The sequence below is a fragment of the Narcine bancroftii genome, chromosome 8, assembly GCF_036971445.1.
Source record: "Narcine bancroftii isolate sNarBan1 chromosome 8, sNarBan1.hap1, whole genome shotgun sequence".
NCBI classification, from domain to species: Eukaryota; Metazoa; Chordata; class Chondrichthyes; order Torpediniformes; family Narcinidae; genus Narcine; species Narcine bancroftii.
Genome location: NC_091476.1, coordinates 154220561 through 154239598, shown reverse-complemented (window position 1 = coordinate 154239598; position 19038 = coordinate 154220561). Strand labels below are relative to the sequence as shown.

General features: G+C 41.4%; 1 protein-coding gene and 1 pseudogene across 2 annotated transcripts in view; one reads left to right on the top strand and one right to left on the bottom strand.

Moving 5' to 3' along the window:
- LOC138741908 (protein lin-28 homolog A-like) overlaps window positions 1-1582 on the top strand; it is a 74462-nt gene extending 72880 nt beyond the window's left edge. For both annotated transcript variants that reach the window (XM_069896135.1, XM_069896134.1), the window contains one exon: window positions 287-1582. In XM_069896135.1, the coding sequence (XP_069752236.1) occupies window positions 287-656 (370 nt within the window). In that variant the 3' untranslated portion in view covers window positions 657-1582. The remainder of the gene's footprint in view (window positions 1-286) is intronic.
- Window positions 1583-9376: 7794 nt separating this feature from the next.
- LOC138742135 (prolyl endopeptidase-like) overlaps window positions 9377-19038 on the bottom strand; it is a 33422-nt pseudogene continuing 23760 nt past the window's right edge.

The following is a 19038-nucleotide window of genomic DNA, read 5'->3' as shown; positions in this document are numbered from 1 at the left end:
GACCCCTGGAATTCTAGAAAATTTATATGAACTGCTCCATACAAGTACATATTCTTTAGAATTCTCTTGGGATTTGTTAATCAGTGCCCCATACCCAATAGTTAAGTTTTTTTACCACTTACCAAATAAGGAGGTTCTTATCAGCTCCAGCTGATTACAAGAAAGAATGGAATGGAGACATCTTCTGCCTTCCAGTCAGCATATTAAAGCATTCTCAGAAACTAAGTGTAAAAGAATGGAGTTTCCAGGCTGAAACATATTAATCCTTGTGTTTTTTTTGCATCAGATGCTACAACTGTGGCGGTTTGGATCACCATGCAAAGGAGTGTAAGCTAGCTCCCCAGCCTAAGAAGTGCCATTATTGCCAAAGTATTGGCCACATGGTGGCCAATTGCACAGCCAAAGCTACCCAGCAACAGCAGTCTACTGGTTCTCAGGGAAAGCAGGAAAGCAAACCAACAACAGAGCCATTGGCATCCTCCCCCTCGCCTACTATGCCATATGAGACGGGAGAATATAGCACCAACCTGCTTCTTGAGGAAACGGGCGAGCATGTGGAAAAGCTGCTTCATGAGAGTGCAGAGAGTGCCCAGCAAGACTCCACCGAAGAGCCAAGCAGGCAAGGCTCATGTTTGCAGAAGAGGAAAAAGACCTGACACGCTGTTAGCGCTGGGAACCATTTCAGGGTCTAAAACTACCTCAGGTTCACCTACTCTGAGTCCTAAACCCAGCAGTTTTCCAAAACAAACTAAAAGACTTGATCATGAATCCAACTTCTACTCATTCTGTTCATGAATAGGATTTGGAGAGATTCTTCCAACTGAAACCTTTTTAGACCTTTCTGATTCCTCATAGTCCCTATACCTGCTCCTTCAGTAACCCCACAATTGTTATATCCTTCATCACAAATATTACAATTCACTCCTTAATGAGATTTTTTTTTGGTTTATGTCCATTATTCCAAGGGGGCAAGAGCAAGAAGTGTATGTTTTCTTTCTCATCCAATTTATTGTTGTTTCTCCTCTAGATGAGGTGAACAATGGTTGGAATGGCTCTCCATTGTATTGACCCTTCTGGAGCTTACGTGCATGGGGTTTTGAGCTATTGACTATCCAACAAAGAGTTCTTCATTCCTAGTTCAGAATCTTCTGCCCTATTCATAAAATTGGACTTTAGTTCACTAAATCACAGTATCGTAGTAAAGAAAATTTGATATACCCTTTAGGATTTTGAATACATTGAGACGTCCACCCAAATAACTAATAGTCCTCTCATTTGGGGTGGTAATTTCTCCATTTAACTGGAAGCTCACTTGTCACATCAGAGCCAAATTTTGATGTGTTCCCATCTGACTTGATCTTCTCCCATTTATCAGTTAAACCAACTGGTATTAATAACATAACCAAAGCTCCAAGAACTATAGAAATAAAATATTAATGTTTCTAGAACTGATCATGATCAATTTGGATAGCGTATTACTGTCTCAATATTTCAAAAACCATGCATTTGCAACAGGCCACTGTAATTGATATTTTTAACTCTACAGAAAAATATAGAAAAATAATAGAACATTTCAAGACTGGGAAGGGACATTGTGCAACAGACTGATGTTTTCTTGGGCTACCTTTTATAACCACTAATGCTATTCTTATTAAAATGTTTGCCCAATCTCACTTTGAAGCCATTTCCCCATCAAATCTCCTTGAATTGGATGAACTGCTCTCTTTTTCCATCCATTCGATTCTCCTTATGTTATGGGTGTTTCTTCATCCTGTGCAAGATGAGAACCTCACAGTAGAGGAGGCTCTGGCAAATGGCTTGTTACAGATAAGACATTGATGCACAAACCTGGTGCAGTGGTCCAAAATCCAGCACAATCTGTACCTTCATCTGGAGTCAAAAGATTGATTAACATCAGGAAGGTAATTTTTCTCATTCCCAAACACTAATTCATAACAGGCAGTGAGCTGACTGATTGAAGCTGTTGGGGAACTTTTTGAAGATGATTTTTGCTTGGAGACCCACTGACTATTGATTGTAACTGTGTTTAGCAGCAGATGGATGATTATCATTGCAGACTTGGTAAAAGGTCCTCCCCAGTTCTCCATAGTACATATTCCAAAATTATTTCTGTCCTTTTTTTGTTTAATATTTTGTAGCTAAAAGCCTTGCTTGCTGGGGGAAGAGTTCCTAGGAGTGTACATGGAATTGTTTTCACTGAAGGATTAATTTGGTGAATAAATCAATGCTAAAGTTTCTGGAAATGTAATCTGGTGAACAAAAGCACTCTACCACTTGATAATAACATTAATATGTTTCAGTTTATGGCCCTATCAACTGGTAAGTAAATCCCCATCCTGTGGTGGCTGGCACTAAATAATGATCACCCATAACTTACAATTAGTTGTTGAACTTGTTCATGCAATGAGGTGAGGATGACTTTCAGTGACCATCCTAAACTACCCTGGCAATGATGAGCTGGGCTTATTCAGAAGGTTGAATGGGGCATGAAGATGTGACGATGGGAGTCAGGTGCAAGTTCAAGAAATCAAAATCTCTTCCTGAGATTTGAACTTGTGTTTGATTAGAGAGCTAGGCATAAACATAAATGCTGTAACTAATCCACAGCCTGAATGTCTTAAAGGTGGACATTTCTGCCTTTATCATTCCATCCACATAATTGAATGAGATGGCATGCTCTTTGGAGACTTCTGCTGCCTGGAGCTTTGCAGTAGGTCAGGCAGAGATGGAATCCATCCCCATCATTATATATAAGCATCACAAAATTAAGAAAGGCTCTGCAGATCGTGGGGTCTGGAGCCACCTTCAGTCTGAGCCCTCTTTTGGTGACCCTTTGGGGGGGGGGAGGATAATGAGATCATTGATGAAGGATAATCATTTGGTTGTGGAGATTAGAGCATGCAAAGGGAGCATATCCAGTCCCTATCTGTCCCAAGGGGTTGAAGCACACCGTACTCTCCATGGTTGGAGTGGCAGGGAATGGGGCTTAGATCCCTCTCCACAAAGATTCTATTCCTCTTCTTGACTTGGACCTCAAATCACTCAAGTGGAATTCCATTTCCAACCGGACCTTCTACTTCATCTTCTTGCCCTTGGAGGGGGTCCATACGTGATCTCTTGTAGACCAGAATACTCCTCTTTCACTACCAAGCTTGAGCTTTATCTGACACTGAAACCCCAGGGTAGGGAGGATTTTGCCTACATTTCCAGCTCCTTTGCTTGATATCATTGCTCCTGGAGATTCCACTGTTTGAATAGAATCCAGCATAGACTGGGAGTGAATCTAGTCTCTGAGTCAATGCTGCACCTTGTCATTAAACTTCACTCCTTGTTTTTAGTTGTAGGATTGGGAGGACATTTTAAATCTACTTCAGGCTGTCTCGCATTTACCTAAAGAAATTTTTATCTCAGGGATTTTAGGACTTGTGAAGCAACTGATGAGATTTGAAATGCCTTTGAAGAGGTGCACGTCAAATCCCAGTTATAAAGTTTAGGACATGAACTGGACCTCATTATGGCGCATTACGGAGCAATAGTAAATTGGCCATTCATGGAGAGATTTAAAAAAAGAGGACAGCAGGCTCACTGTAGAGTCTCTTGAAGGCCAGAACACTGCTGTCTTTCACATACTAATGTTTTATCTAACATAGAAGCCCACGGTGGGGAGGATCTTGGCTGTGCACATTTCCAGTTTCTTTGCCTGATATCTCTTGGGAGGAAGCACATGATTACTCCTGATCTTAAAGTATTTCAGCACTCATGGCCCCTGATCATTGTCATCTGTTGAGTACCAACCCAGCCGTGCTTCAGGGATGCTGAGGCATCTCATTTGTTTGCGCAACATTTTTGAAGATGACATCCTAGTCTTTTGAGTTTGATTAATCTTGTATCATTCTTGCTCTCTCTACAGCTGTAGTCTATCTAAACTGACTGCTCAAGTATACTGTAGATGCACAGGGATTCCATTACACAGCAAAAATGTTGTTTGGATGCAACAAATTCTGAATTGGGTTCAAATTTGTATTTTTTTTTCTTTTGAAAATAAATGGTTGAGGTTTTCATCAAAGTTCTACAGGAAAGAGAGATTGGGTTGAGATATTTAGTTATATTGGCAAGGAAAACAGTTCACACAGTACAGCAGACCATTAATTGTGTCAGGACAGGAGAATAGAGTCATAACTAGCATATCCATCTGCACATATTGAGTTTTCCTGTTTTTAACCACAAAATGATTGTTGGCCTTGTTTTGCCAGTGAATTTAACAAAATTGAGTTTATAAAGGTAGGTTTGTTGTGCCAATGGAACACAGCACTAACAGAATATTGTACTAATAGAGTATGATATTGTATGACTGGGCCCATGATACAGGCATTGGGCTATGAAGCTAGCAAAACATGCCAGTTATCAGTGAAATTTGTGCCCATGGAATCCTGTGCCATTCGATCAAATTCAAGTTTGCTGTGAACTGTCAGAATGAAGTTTTAAAAAGATTCCTAAATTCCAAGTTGAGTCCAGGAACGGTATAGGGAACTAATACAGGGCATCTACCCCTCCAACTTTCTAAACTGCTGACATTTTAGTATTGTATGTAGCAAAACCCTGTAACACTGGAAGACCTGAAGTAGCACAAAACATGTATTTGAAACCCCAAATTTGAGTGTCTGAAATTCTGTAAACAAACTGATAAAGGTTGTCTAATTCAGGCTGAAAATTGTGGGAATCATAGAGCCATCACTGTGATAACTAGGAATTTCTTTGATCCAAACTTGAGAACTCGCTCTGTCCTGCTGTAACTGATTTTTTAAAAAGTAATGTTTAAAGTCTGAATGCCAATATCAGTGTGTGCTCATACAATGCTTGCAGGCTATGTTTTAATATATTATTTCTGTATTTTTATATATTGTAATGTCTAACTGCAATCAAGTAACTCAGGATGAAAAGCTCTACTCAGGGACTGTATGAAGCTATTTCATTTTGGTAGTGTAGTGTGTTGATGCATAATCAAATTGCAATGGTACAATTCTGATATAGTTTGGATCTACCTCTCAGTATTTTTTGTATAATGGTAGTTTTCTGATTGTTTTTCAGACCAGACATCTTTTCTATACCTGTCTGGTAATCTATAACTTATATAAAAAAAAAAGAGCAATTAATGACCAATTTTAATAATAACACTGAACTCACTGTGTTGAATGGCTGTCTGAGGGAGTGCAACAGCTAGGGATATCTGGCATTGATTAATGGAAGCTAAACCTTGACCCAAATGGAAAATAATATCTTCGTGGACAATTTCCCTTGACTTCTATACCGAACAAAATTCATCAGATTTCCAGTATCCTGCAATCTAACTGATTTCAAATTTCAAGCAGAAGATTTGGTAAATACCAGATTCAGAATTCTACTTAGTTATTCATGAGGATAAAAAAATTGTTCGTCTGTTAATTTGGAAATGTTCCTTTCTGTTGCTCCTAACCATGTTGATGCTCCTACTCTACAATCTTGTGTTTCCTTGTTGGATATTTGGCTTGCCCATTGGAAGGAACTAAGACCCGATGAGCCTGCTGCTCAAGTCGATAGAATTGAGGTAAAAGCCCAGCAATGAATTTAATCTTCTCACGTTCTTTAATTAGCTTGGAGCATGAGAAACTTTGCCCTCACTGTCATCAAACTGATCCAATACTTAGAGGGTTCTAAAGAGTTCACAGTTCCCCAAGAGAATGTCCTGAATAGCCTGATCCTCATTAATAAATGCTCTACCAGGTGAATTAACTTCTTGGCACCTATCTGATAAACCCTCAACAAATGTTATCTCTAAACAATCATTAAAATGATGGATTGTCTGCAGCTAAGTTAGCTCCTTACAATCAATAGTAAAGATTCAATGTGAAATTAATTTGGGCAGACAGCCACTGTTGACAATGAGCATGGATAGATAGGCAACCTTGCTTTGGAAGGTCAAACAGGAGACTGGCAGCTCAAACTCGTTCAATCTATAGCATCGTGAGTTGGGAAAATAGTTAAAACTAGCCAAGATGACTAGCAGTAATTCTCAACCTTTTTCTTTCCACTCACATACCACTTTATGTAATCCCCATGCCATCGATGCTCTGTGATTAGTAAGGGATTCCTTAAGGTAGTTTATGGGTGGGAAGGGGAGAATCACTGCTCTAGACCCAATTGTTACTGAATATTTTGTGTGACAAAAGTTGTCATTGGCCCATTTCCTTTGGAGTTACGAAACTGCACACAAGTCAATTCGGTACGATCAAAATAGTGATTTTCAAACCTTTTTCTTTCCACCCACATACCACCTTGAGCAATCCCTTACTAATCACAGCACTGATGGCACAGGGAATACTTAGTGGTATGCGAGTGGAAAGAAAAAGGTTTAGAACCACTGATGTATAGGATGTAAAATGGAGGTAATGGACATACAGCTAGTGAAAATCCACAATCTATGCAGTTAGCCAAAATCTCTTGAGTAAGAAAGCAGTTAAGATCTATAGGCTGCAGATCTGATCAAGAGCTTATTGGATAATGAATTGTCACCAGAGGTATGATCCAAACCTTTTTCGAATTTCTGATACAGCTGACAATTCAGGCAGAGGTGTCGCAATCTGATCTAGAGGATGAGAAAGGAGGCTGGTAGTGGCAGATGTAAATTATAATGCACAGGATGCAAAAAAAACCTAAAAAATGCAGGAAGTCTGAAAAACAATACTGCAAGTCATCAGCAGATCAGGCAGAATTAATGGAGAAACGGAGTAAATGGTTCAGACCAATTTGTTCTGATGAAAGCAATCTGTACTGCCGAGATGGTTGGTAGTGAATCACAATACAGGTGTCTGGGACAACCAGGAGATCACTCTTGATTCACCAGTCCTATCACTGTTGCACTCCCCTTACGTGATTGTCTACAGTGTCCATTGCGTGAATGTAAACACTGCAATATTATGCAAGTAGAATCATTTAGCATAGACTTGATAGAAGGGCATGAATTGTTTGAACCTTTTTAAGTGTTCATTGGTCTTCCCAGGTCACAGGCTGTGTTCCAGAAAGTGGATGGTTCATGTCATTAATGTAGAGAAGTGAAATGTGTATTCATAGTGTATACACTTTTCAATTTTTAAATAACTATACAGAACTACCTCAGGATAGTTTGTGTTACTGAGTGGAACTTGTACAGGGAATATGCAATTTCTGTGAAGTTCCCCCAAGTCTCTTTCTAGTAGCTCCTGTGAATAAGACAGATGTGAACACTTTTTTTGTGCTTGTATGTAAAAGTATAGCAATCTAGATTAGAATTTGTTACTTAATCTCCTAAAAATGTGATATTTATGTCGTGTTTACCTTTTTTAAAAACATTTTTAAAGACACGGTTTACAGATTGATGGATATACCAAAGGATGTAATTGAGATTGTATAGGAAGAAATGACGGGAGAATGTAGCATTATTTACTGCTAATAACCAAAGCAACGCAGCCCCTGTAGATTACAACTGCTGTTATAAGTGATATGCAGGGTGGCTGTATGAAGGCCATTGAGTGCCAGGGAACAAACTGTAACAAACATTTTCAAGAAGTGATTCATGACTTGAAATGGAAATTGAATTAAAAATGGATAGTGTTTTATGTTTTATTTTGTCCCCTCATTCTGTGTGTTTACTATGCAAGGAGCATGGATCTCATTAACGTGAAACTCCACAATGGGATCAAAGTGTAGTTTTGACGTGTAAAGTCAAGAAAGGCACCATTGAAATTATGTGTTTCCCTTTGAAAGGTACAGGTTGTTAGAAATAGTCACAATTATGCGCAACAAACCTTCCACAAGAAGAATTGGGGTAATCGCGAAGGGTAATGGTCTACCAAGGGAGTACAAGATCTCCCCTGCTCAACTTTGTGCAATGCCATGGGATGCAAAAAGCCAATTCCAAATGATAGAAAGTACCTCACTTACATTCACCACCGAAGCCAGTTTCCTTCAGTCTCTAGGAGTCGAGGAAATGTGTTTCATTTTTTCAGAGCTTCTGCTTAATTCAGGTTATCATCATCTTTTTATTTTGTTCATTGCACAAAGATTCTCAAAAAGATTTCTCAATCAGTATGATTATCGTAACAGTTAGCAATGATACACCATTGTTAGACTGAATGTTACCAAAAGGAAATACAAATTGTCTTCTGCAACAGGGCACTTCACCATTCATGGAACACTCGAGTATTGTCACTTGAATCGCCACCATCTAGAGTCAACTATATTAGTGAATTTGGTTGGGGGAATAAGTGATAGTCTGGACAAAAGGGTCTAAAGCTCAAATGTTACCTCAAAGTGCTAAGGGATTCTAACAGCTGACTTGAGACACCAGAAACTGCCACAATTTAGTGCCACACAGCACAGAAACAGGCATTTTGACCTACCATATCCACTCTACATCAGTTAATACTTCCTCTGTGTGGAAAAGAAAATCCCCATATCTATCGCCTATATGTTAGAAATCCAGCCAAAGCATTGATAAGTCAAAGTACCTGAATATGATGACAATTGGTAGAATGCAAATAACAGCTAATAGTACATATACAACTGTCTTAATATGGCAACTTCCAAAATTTTTATACCCTCTGGACAAGTAGTAATTTATGAACCATCTTTTAAAAAAAAAACTTTAGACACTTTATTTGGAGGAATTGAAATCTTATTCAGAAACCTCCCTCAAATATAATTTGTGAAATAAAAAAGAGAAGGGATGAACTAGGGACTTCTGTGCATGGGGTAAGAATAATAAAAGGGACTTTGGGCAGTGGAATTTCACAAGCCCTTTAGGGTTTATTATTACAGACACGGAGGGAAGATTCCAGTGGGAACACCAAAGTTCCAATAGCCTTCAAGTGGAGTGTTCACATACTCAAGCACGAGCGAAAGTCTGCAAACACTGTGATTGTAGTAAAAACACACTGAAATGCTGGAGGAACTCAGCCAGTCTTGCAGTGTCCACAGGAGACAACCATATATTGATGACATTTCAGGCCTGAGCCCTTCAAGAAACCAACAAAGAATGAAGGACGCAGGCCTGATACGTCAGCAATATATCTTGCTGCCGCAAGACTGGCTGAGCTCCTCCAGCATTTTGGTGCGTTTTTACATACTCAAACATATTGTGTAGCAACAGGTCTCTCAAGCCTGCACAACAGAGCATCAAGACACACTGCCATGTAATCTGAGAGATTCTTCTCAAGCTTGTTCAGTGAATTGAAACCCAGCTCAGGAGATCGACACAAAGGGAAAAGGGAAACATTATCTAAAGAAATAAAATGCTTCATTGACTTAAAATTAATGGTCAGCTGTAACTGTGGCATGCCCCTCACTCCAGCCAGTCAAGCTTCAAGGTCTCAGCAACGAAGGAGAGGATGTCTGACTCTTCCTCAATTACCTTGGTGGTTGGTTTCCCAGCCCCGTGACCCGATTTGGTATCGATGCGAATCAGGAGCAGGTTCTTCTGATTGGGACTACGGCCCACTACATGCTGCACTGTAGCAATGTATTTCAGAGAATGATGTGGCACCACTCGATCATGATGATCAGCAGTAACATGGCTGGGTATTGGACGCCTGCCTCTGGCACCTCGATGTTGTGCAGTGGAGAATATCTGCCAATAAAAAGACAAACATCATCGTTGAAAGTTTTCCTCTCCACTCGTTTCTATTGTACATGGTTTTACGATCTCATTCATTTTTTTGGGTGCATATCGTGGGGTGGGAGATGGACCAAATTTCAGTGGGATCAGATGTAACCACCTCTTTTAAGAAGGGATTGCGTTGAAACACACTGTCCAGGGTTCCATGTGATATTGGGCTTTAAGCATGAACCTGGAGGATTAAGTTAGAGAGAGAACTGAACCCCATCTACTCTGTTCCAATGGAAGTGTTGCCATGACATCAACTCGCACTGGGGTAGTGGTGCCCTGAAAATTCCACTGTTCAGTGCACGTCTCACCATTTGTGCAAAGTTCAGCACGACCAGATTGCCAAGCCTGTGGCAATCCTAAAGCTTACTCACTTTATCAGCCATTCAAACTGCTCCTTTTTGTCAGAACAGCCATAGTCAGAAGTCCCGGCGCGGCCAATGGTAAACTTGTGAAATTTGAGCATGTCCATCACACTGACTTCGATGACTGCGCAGCCGAACAGGTCAGGTCGTTGGTTCACGCAGGCCCCTGCGGGAGAGACAGCAGTCATACGCATCACTGAAGTTAAACGAGAGGAGCCATTTCACGGAAACTACTATTCATCCATCACAGCTCACAATTTATTCTCAAACAACTCCAGAATTTGTTATCCGCTTCCCATCAAAAGTAAGTTTCACGATCTGGTGCTCAGCTAGCCTTTTGCTTGTGTGTCTGATTTCTTGTCTTCAGCTTGAATTAGTGCTCTGTTAAACATTTAGGAACATAGGAAGTAGGAACAGGAGTAGGCCAAAAATGGCCCATCGAGCCTGCTCCGCCATTTAATACGATCATGGCTGATCTAATTTATGACCTAACTCCACCTACCTGCCTTCTCCCCATATCCCCCAATTCCTCTATGATGTAAAAATTTATCTAACCGAATTTTAAATATGTTTAATGAAGCAGCCTCAACCACTTCCCTGGTTAGAGAATTCCAAACATTCACTACTCTCTGGGAAAAACTATTTTTCCTCACCTCTGTCCTAAATCTACTCCCCCGAATCTTGAGACTGTGTCCTCTCATTTTAGTTTCCCCGGCCAGCTCAAAAAACCTTCCTACATCTATCCCATCCATACCCTTCATAATCCTATATGTTTCTATAAGATCTCCTCTCATTCTTCTGAACTCGAGCAAATACAATCCTAGATGATTTAATCTTTCATCATAAGTCAACCCCTTCATCCCAGGGATCAACCTAGTAAACCTCCTCTGGACCATCTCCAAAGCCAGTATATCCTTCCTCAAATATGGAGTCCAGAACTGGACACAGTACTCCAGGTGCGGTCTCACCAGTACCTTATACAGTTGCAACATTACCTCCCTACTCCTGAATTCAATTCCTCTAGCGATGAAGGCCAACATTCCATTTGCCTTCTTAATAACCTGCTGCACCTGCAACCTAACTTTTTGCGATTCATGCACAAGCACTCCCAAGTCCCTCTGCACAACAGCATGCTGTAGTTCTTCACCCTTTAAATAATATTCGGCTCTTTTATTTTTCTTGCCAAAGTGGATAACCTCACACTTACTAACATTGAACTCCATCTGCCAGACCTTTGCCCACTCATCCAGCTTAACTATATCCCTCTGCAGACTCTCCACATCCTCATTACAATTTGCTCTTCCACTCAATTTGGTGTCATCCGCAAACTTGGCTTTGAGCATGAGCATGAGTTTCCTTCACTTGGAACTCATTCCCAGATTAAACTTGTGACAACACGAAACAAGTTGCATTTTATTGATGACTACCTGCCAGGCTATGTTTCAGAACCGTAAGTGTTCCCCAAAGGTACAGCTTGACAATTACCAATGTATTCATGGTATCTACAATTTCCGCTCTCAAAAACAATCACTTTCACCTTTCTCCACAATTGAGTTGCTCATGTGCAGCAATCAATTGTGTGCTTCTAATCCTCACTCTGTCCAAGGCTGGGCACGACTCTGCCTCAAAGGCTAGAGTTGATCATTGCAATATCACCACCAACCAACATTTGCATGTAAATCCCAGACGCAAGATTCAACATTCTTTTATTGTGTAATAAAACAGAAAATGTATATTACACAAAATTTTCTTCAGTCTACCATAAAGCAGACAAAGATTCGTCATCAGCAGAAATTGCCCGGTGTCCCTTATAGTCAGGGAAAAAGAAGCAAAAGAGAGTCTCCCCACCCCACTCCCCCCCCCCCCCCCCCCACAGAGTCACTGAGTGTCCATGGATTCACTTGCAGCACTCCCGCACTCTCTGCGGTCACATAGAATTCAGTCCAAACCATCAGCAACTTGAGCTCTAGATCTGAATCTCTGACACAATTAGGAAGCCACCAGCACTCTCTTGCATCCTGGATCTGATACCTGGTACCCCTTCAGTCAGTCTTTAGCCAGTCGCCAGTAGTCCACAGCCTGGTATGACTGCAGTTGCCAGAAACGTGCATGGGTTCCTCCTTTTCTCCTGCATGGGTTCCTTCAGCCTCAGAGCCCCTCAATGGTCTGCCACCATAGTCACCATCCCATGAGTCATCTCCTCTGCTTCTTCTCAAACTGGTGGTGGTCTCCCCATTTTCTGGTGCCCTGCTTCCCCTGAGTCTGCAACCCCATACATAGGTGCCGCCATCTTGAGCCCAGTCCCTGCGGTTGCAGGATTTTAAGATAAAACATCATCGGCTCCTTTAAGCCTGTATAGAGCTAACAGCAGTCAGACTGGGCGGTTGGACCCCATGGGTGAGCGCTGTGTCTCCACCCTCTATCAGTCTGCACCAGCGGCAGGGCTGCTGTTATAGCAGCGTCACCATTCTTTTGTGAGATACTGATCTGGTGATGCAGATCAGCAATTTGGGTTGAAACTTGGGATTTAACTCTCAATCCAAACACCAAAACATTATATTCGTCTGTCCCGCATCGGACTTGTCAGCCACAAACGAGTCTGCAGCTGACGTGGACTTTTTACCCCCTCCATAAATCTTCGTCCGCGAAGCCAAGCCAAAGAAGAAGATATTCGTATTACTGTTAAGTGCAGGGCTGAGGAGCACTGCATTGTCTTTCAACTGAGCCATAAAACCAAAGCCTGGTCCTGCTGTCTCTGGTGAGTATGAAGGATGAGATGGCATTATGAATGGGAATTGGTGCCTGTCCTTTACCTGATGAATGGCTCAGTCAAAAACAACATGATTAATTCTAATCTTTCAAATATACCAGCCATTCAGTGCATTGATATCAACAATGCGACTCTCACACAAGCTATCTGATTGGTGCTCCGTACCAACAAGCAAGCCTCCATTCGAGCCACCGTTGATGGTAAGTTTCTCTTGGCAAGTGAAACCTTCCTGGATCAAGTACTGAGCTGCGCTCTGGAAATCATCAAATCCATTTTGCTTGTTTCCCACAATCCCAGCTGTAGAGAAGAAGAAATAAAATTGGTTACTCATGGAATGGAGATGAGTACGGCATCATTGCTATGCACAAGCCTCAGGGTGAGGGAGTTAATGAATAAAGTTAGAATTTGATCTCTCAGCAGTGGGCTAACATATTGCATCCATTCAATGACTTCAGGAAGGTTGATATCAAGCCACAACCCTTTAATAATCACGCAGGTACAGGAAACAAAGAGCAGAACTCCAATGGATGTGATTAATGCACACTGTTGTAAAGGACAGGTGAAGCTCTAAACCTTGGTTTGTGGCTCATCCTGGGTGAAGACATATAGTAGATCAAAGACAATTGGTAGGCAATGGAAACCATTGCAGTTGCTCTGCCTTAGTAAATACTTCCAAGCGGACAGTGTGAGTGTATTTTGATCTGACTCAGGATACAACATCCGGGTGGACAATAAGCAGTTACAGTAAAACGGTTCAGAAAGATTCCTTTTATTGAAACCTACGAGAAGACTATTCCCTACAAAAATTTCCCCAAGCCACATCATGGCATGGAAATATATCAGCTGCTCCTTCAGTTTCACTTCGTAAAAAGTTCTGGAATTCTCAACCCAAGACCTTCATTAGATCACAAGGTTAGAGAGGAAAATTAAAAGTCTCACATTCTCGGGGCACCAAGGATGTATAATAACTATAGACTTTTCCATAATTTGAAGACAAATGCAGTGCTAATTGTGGAAGGAGGAGTTGTTTGTGAGGCTACCACTCCCACTGGTCGAGTCCACTTCAGGAGCCAGCCATCTAATGTCAAAGATATAAAATTATGGTTCAAATTTGATTGCTATTAATGGATTCCCAAATATTGACACAAACAAGCTAATGGTTAAAAAAAATACTAATCTCTGTGATCTAATTAAAAATGATGCTTCTATCAAGAGATCATGAGAAATATTTTAAACCAAATCAACGCCACCAGAATAAAGTTCAAAATGTTTGAATCATCCAGACAAACACCGCATTATATTTGTGCCATCTTAGAACTGACAGCAAAGCTGGCAAGAAATAAATTGTGAACAAGGATGCAAACTAAGGAAACAAGTTTGGAATGGCCACAATTATTTTCATGGTGAGTTAAAATGAATGAACTTTGCAAAAGTTCTAAGCTTAAGATCTCCATTTTCATTTATTCACCAAGCTTTGTTGCCTTCCGGTGGTGGGGTTGATCTATTTGAAATAGTTTTCTTGTTAGACTATTTGAGAGGTTGGTTAAGTTCATCACAATGGCTCCAGGCAAATGCAAGGGTTTTAAACACAAAAGTCTACAGACACTGTAATTATAGGGAAAACTCTGAAATGCTGGAGGAACTCATCAGGTCTTAAAGGGCTCAGGCTCAAAGTCTTTTTACTGAATGTTTATTTCCTAAGGATGCTGTAAGACCTGCTGAGTGTCTGCAGCATTTCTGTGTTTTCATATGCAACAGTGACCAGTTAAGGGTCAGTAACTTTTTGACCCAGAGGAGATAAGCAAAATGATTTCAAAATCAATATGAGAGCTTTATACCACCTTCTCTGATATGAAAGTACATTCTGATTCTCTGGAGAAATAGGCCAGACTTCCAGTGTCACAACATAAACATTATTTGCCTTCAACCAGCTGCAAAGTACAGAATTAACAAAAAGGCTTAGCTCAAGTGATGATTTGATTTTCAGACATCTCCTCCCTTGATGCCAGGTTTCTCCATATTCTCCACCTCCTTGTAAGTTAGCAACAAAAAAGGATCCCACCCAGGTGCCTGATGAAAATCAAGTATGGCACACTGGAAACACAGGTAGGGGAGAGAAGCAATTCAATAAATCATTAGAAAAGGAAGTCAACAACAGATGTTTGAATAATTTGGGTCACTAGTTGCAAATCTAGACTTTCAAATGGAAATAGGTCACTTGGACTTGAAGATCTTGAGTCCATCAATAATTATAATTGATGACAAACTACTTTCAGTCCATATACATTTAAGATGTGAAGTCTTAATTGGTGATTTTAAAATAAATCTACAGCCATCCTGATGCCTCAAGATGCTCCAGTGCGTTTTACAGTCAACTGAAGTGTCAGTGAAGGGCTATTACTCTTGGAATTTAGGAAGCACACACTTCTAATTAAACTCACAGGAAACTCCTACACAAAATAAACCATGAGATTAATGCACAGATAATCTGTCTTTGTGATGTTACTTGAGGGGTAAACATTAGCTGGGGGAATCCCATACATTTTGAATGCTGTTTGGCTTCCAGCTCCTTTGCCATGAAAAATCAAGGCAGGTTGCTTATTCCTGAACATCATGCTAACACTTTAGTACCGGGTTCCACGTTTCCATCAGTTTCTAATCTTTCTGGGAGAGAGCGCTTCCTGCTTTTGCTTTCAGCAACCTAGCTTTAGAATCAAGGATTTTAAAGCCCGGTAGAAGCTGATTCCAGCCATTTAAACCCGTGGTGCCCAATTACACTCAAATTAACCCCACTGTTTTGGAAGGCGAGAGGACCCAGGGAAAACCCACTCACACATGGAGAATGTATAAACTCCTTACAGACTGCACTGGATCATATTTCTCACGATCAGCTGATAGAAACCTCATTCTTAATTAAACCATGGATTTTACCATCTTGTTCTGAACTTTCCCATTCCTTCTTGATACCCTTGAATTTTTCAGTCATTCTAAACGCATCAGTTATAATTCAACCCTTTATCCAAGGTCTCATCCCCTGAATCTGTACTGGACCTTTCCTTGGTTAAAAACAGATTTTTAAAACATTTAAATCAGCTTAAAGCAAACAAGAATATTATTGATCTATTATTCCAGGCACTCTGTAACAACATACTACTATATAAGACCATAAAATGTCAGAGCAGAATGAGGCCATTTGGCCTATCGAGACTGCTCTGCCATTTGAAGCATGGTTGATGTATTTTTCCTCTCAAACACATTCTCATGCCTTTTCCCCATACCGTTTGATGCTCTTAAGAGCCTATTAACCCCCACTTTACCTTTACCCAGTGACTTGACCTCCACAGCCCTCTGTGGCAACAAACTGCACAGATTCACAATCCTCTGGCTGAAGGATCTTTAAAGTGACAGCATGCTACAATACTTGTTTCACATTATGTCCCATGTTGAAAAGGAGACCCAGTAACAGTTTCCATCTTGGGTTCATCTTACTTGTAATATGGAGTCAGTGAGATGTTGAACCCTCCATAGCCATGCAGGAAGACTGGGTGAGAATCATCTCGTTTTAGCCCTTTCTTGTGGACAATAAACATTGGGATCTTTGTCCCATCTTTACTTGGGTAAAAAACCTTTAAGAGAAAAGTAAGAGTTATGGCTTAGCAAGCACCCAGAACAAATACCCCTGCCTTGTCTATTGCCTGCAACTCTGACTCTCCCACAGTCTCCCTCCATCCTGATGCTGTTAACTCCTTGGCAAATTTCAGTTCAACATGTGGGAGAACTGAAGTGCCAGTTGATGAAGTAGACAAAGACGATGTGGTCAATCAATAATCATGGCTTTTATTAGCAGAAACTCATGGTACAATAATGAAAGACAATAGGTGCATATACAGTTATACCCAAGGGGAGTGTCCTTAACAGTAGAGATAATGTTAGTACAGCAAGGTTCGCCAGAGGGGAGACAGGCAGCTTGGCAGACATTCACCACAAGAACCTCATCAAGTCCCTCAACATCCTTGAGTGGAAATGCTAATGCTGAAGGGTGTTTGACAGTGGTGCAATCTAATATCACTCCTTTTACAATTCTGCTAAATGTTGACAGATGGTTAATCAACTGGGGGAATCCAGCTTTCACCAGCTCCTTCTTCCTCAGAGGATGACCTGCACTGTGAAGAAACAAGGACAAAGGCCAGTTCCTCCTTTTACTAAGGCAGGACTCCATTCAACTGCAAATTGTAGTGCATGCACCAACTTGAAACGTGGGAAGAATGGCACACACCCAAGAAGTTGAAGACTGGTTTATTGCACTGGAAACCTGGCTTATATTCTCTTCTCATTGCTGATGACAGGAGTGACATCACAGCAGCGCTGGCCTCAGATTGGTCAGCGTTCCCGCCATTGTTCGCTGCTTCCTGCCGTGTGGACTGTCACCTGGGATGACAGGTGACACGTTGGCCCCCGTGGGGTCTGCGCTGTCATCCCATTTGTTGGCCATCTTGTGTACTGGGTTCGCGTCATGGTTAGCGGGCTGCTACACAGCCCTATTATTCTCATGATTCTAATCAACTACACTGCAAATACTGTGGAATAAAGTTGGCGGGGGGTGGGCTTATAGAACTAGGGCAAAGTTTTAATATAATTAAGCTACCTGTAGGCATTTTTCTCTAATCTGTAGCCAGCATTTAGTCCCCATGTTTTCAGGTGAGTGTCCTTGTCAATGTCCAGCAGAGATCTCTGAGGATGACCAGATACTACTATCTTGTTTGCTGTTATGCTTTGGTATTATCCATCTTCAAAAATAAATCACACTGAGCCAACCAGATAGTAGTTTCTAAAGGTCAATCCTTCCTGGTGCCCTGAACAATACTTGTACCTCACCCTAGGTGAATGAATGAGGATTATCATATTGCCTTACAGAACACTGTTGCACACATATGACCTGCTGTGCTTTCTAAAGCTTGACTACACTTCAAGAAATGCATCATTAGTTGTAAAACAGTTTGGAATAGAGTCTGGGATGAAATATGAAAGTCTGCAGACACTGTGATTATACTCGAAAAAAAGAGTGCTGAATGAACTCAGCGGGTCTTGCAGTGTCCTTCGGAGGCAAAGGTAGATTACCAACGTTTCGGACCTTAGCCCTTCCTCAAGGTATGAGTGAAGAAACACAGGGTCTGAATTAAAGGTTGGGGAAAGAAAGCATCCAAAACAAATACCTCTGCCTTGTGTTCAGCCTGCAACTCTGACTCTCCCACAGTCTTGCTCCATCCTGATGTAGCTAACTTCTTGGCAATCGCAGTTTGGATCAGCCTTTAACTCAGACATGTGTTTCTTCACTTGTACCTCGAGGAAGGGCTTAGTCCAGAAAAGTCAGTAATACTGCATATATTCATGTATTACTCCAATATTTTAGGTCAAATTTGGGGGGGGGGCAACTTTTACACGGGTCACACTTTTGAAGGGCTAAAATTCACACAATCCAAAAGTACAGTATATACTCGTGTAATAGTTGAGTTCTGGGGACCAATTTTTCTGGTCAAATTTGGAGGGACAGCTTTTCACCAAGCTAAGTACCTGCGTCGTTCAAGTTGTTGTGAGCTCAGATGCTGGGACTGGATGGTAGGTCCACGTTAAGGGCATTGGGAGCTTGGATGGGCGGGCAGCTGGGATTTAGGAGGACTCTGTGGCCGGGGCCTCCAGAGCTCTGGTGTTTGAGTGGCCAAGGCGAGGGCCTGCGGTCAGGAGCTTTGGTAGGTGACAGCTGGGGCAAGGATCCGCGGTTGGGATGTCGGGAGCTCCAGTGGGCAGGCAGCTTGGGTGTTGGGAGCTCGGATAGACGGGTGGCTGGAGCAAAGTTCCATGGTCAGGGTGATTGGAGCTCAGATGGAAAACATGATTTTTGAGCCAAAAATGAAAGGGGGTCAACTATTACACAGTATCGATGATTAGATGAGTATATAGGTGTATCTTTACCTTTGATGGACGCTGCAAGACTGGCTGAGTTTTTCTAGTATTTCTGTGTTTTGGAATAGAGTCTGGCTGTTTGATCGGAACCCCATGGGACCCAATTACAAATGTTAATTTGGGGTTGGTTGGGTGTGTTTCTGACTACAGAAACAAGAGGTTCTGGAGCCTGAATTTTTCAGTGTGGAAATCAAAGCAGTGGATTCTGATCATCACACAGTTAACCAGGGTGGAGGCTGGGGTTG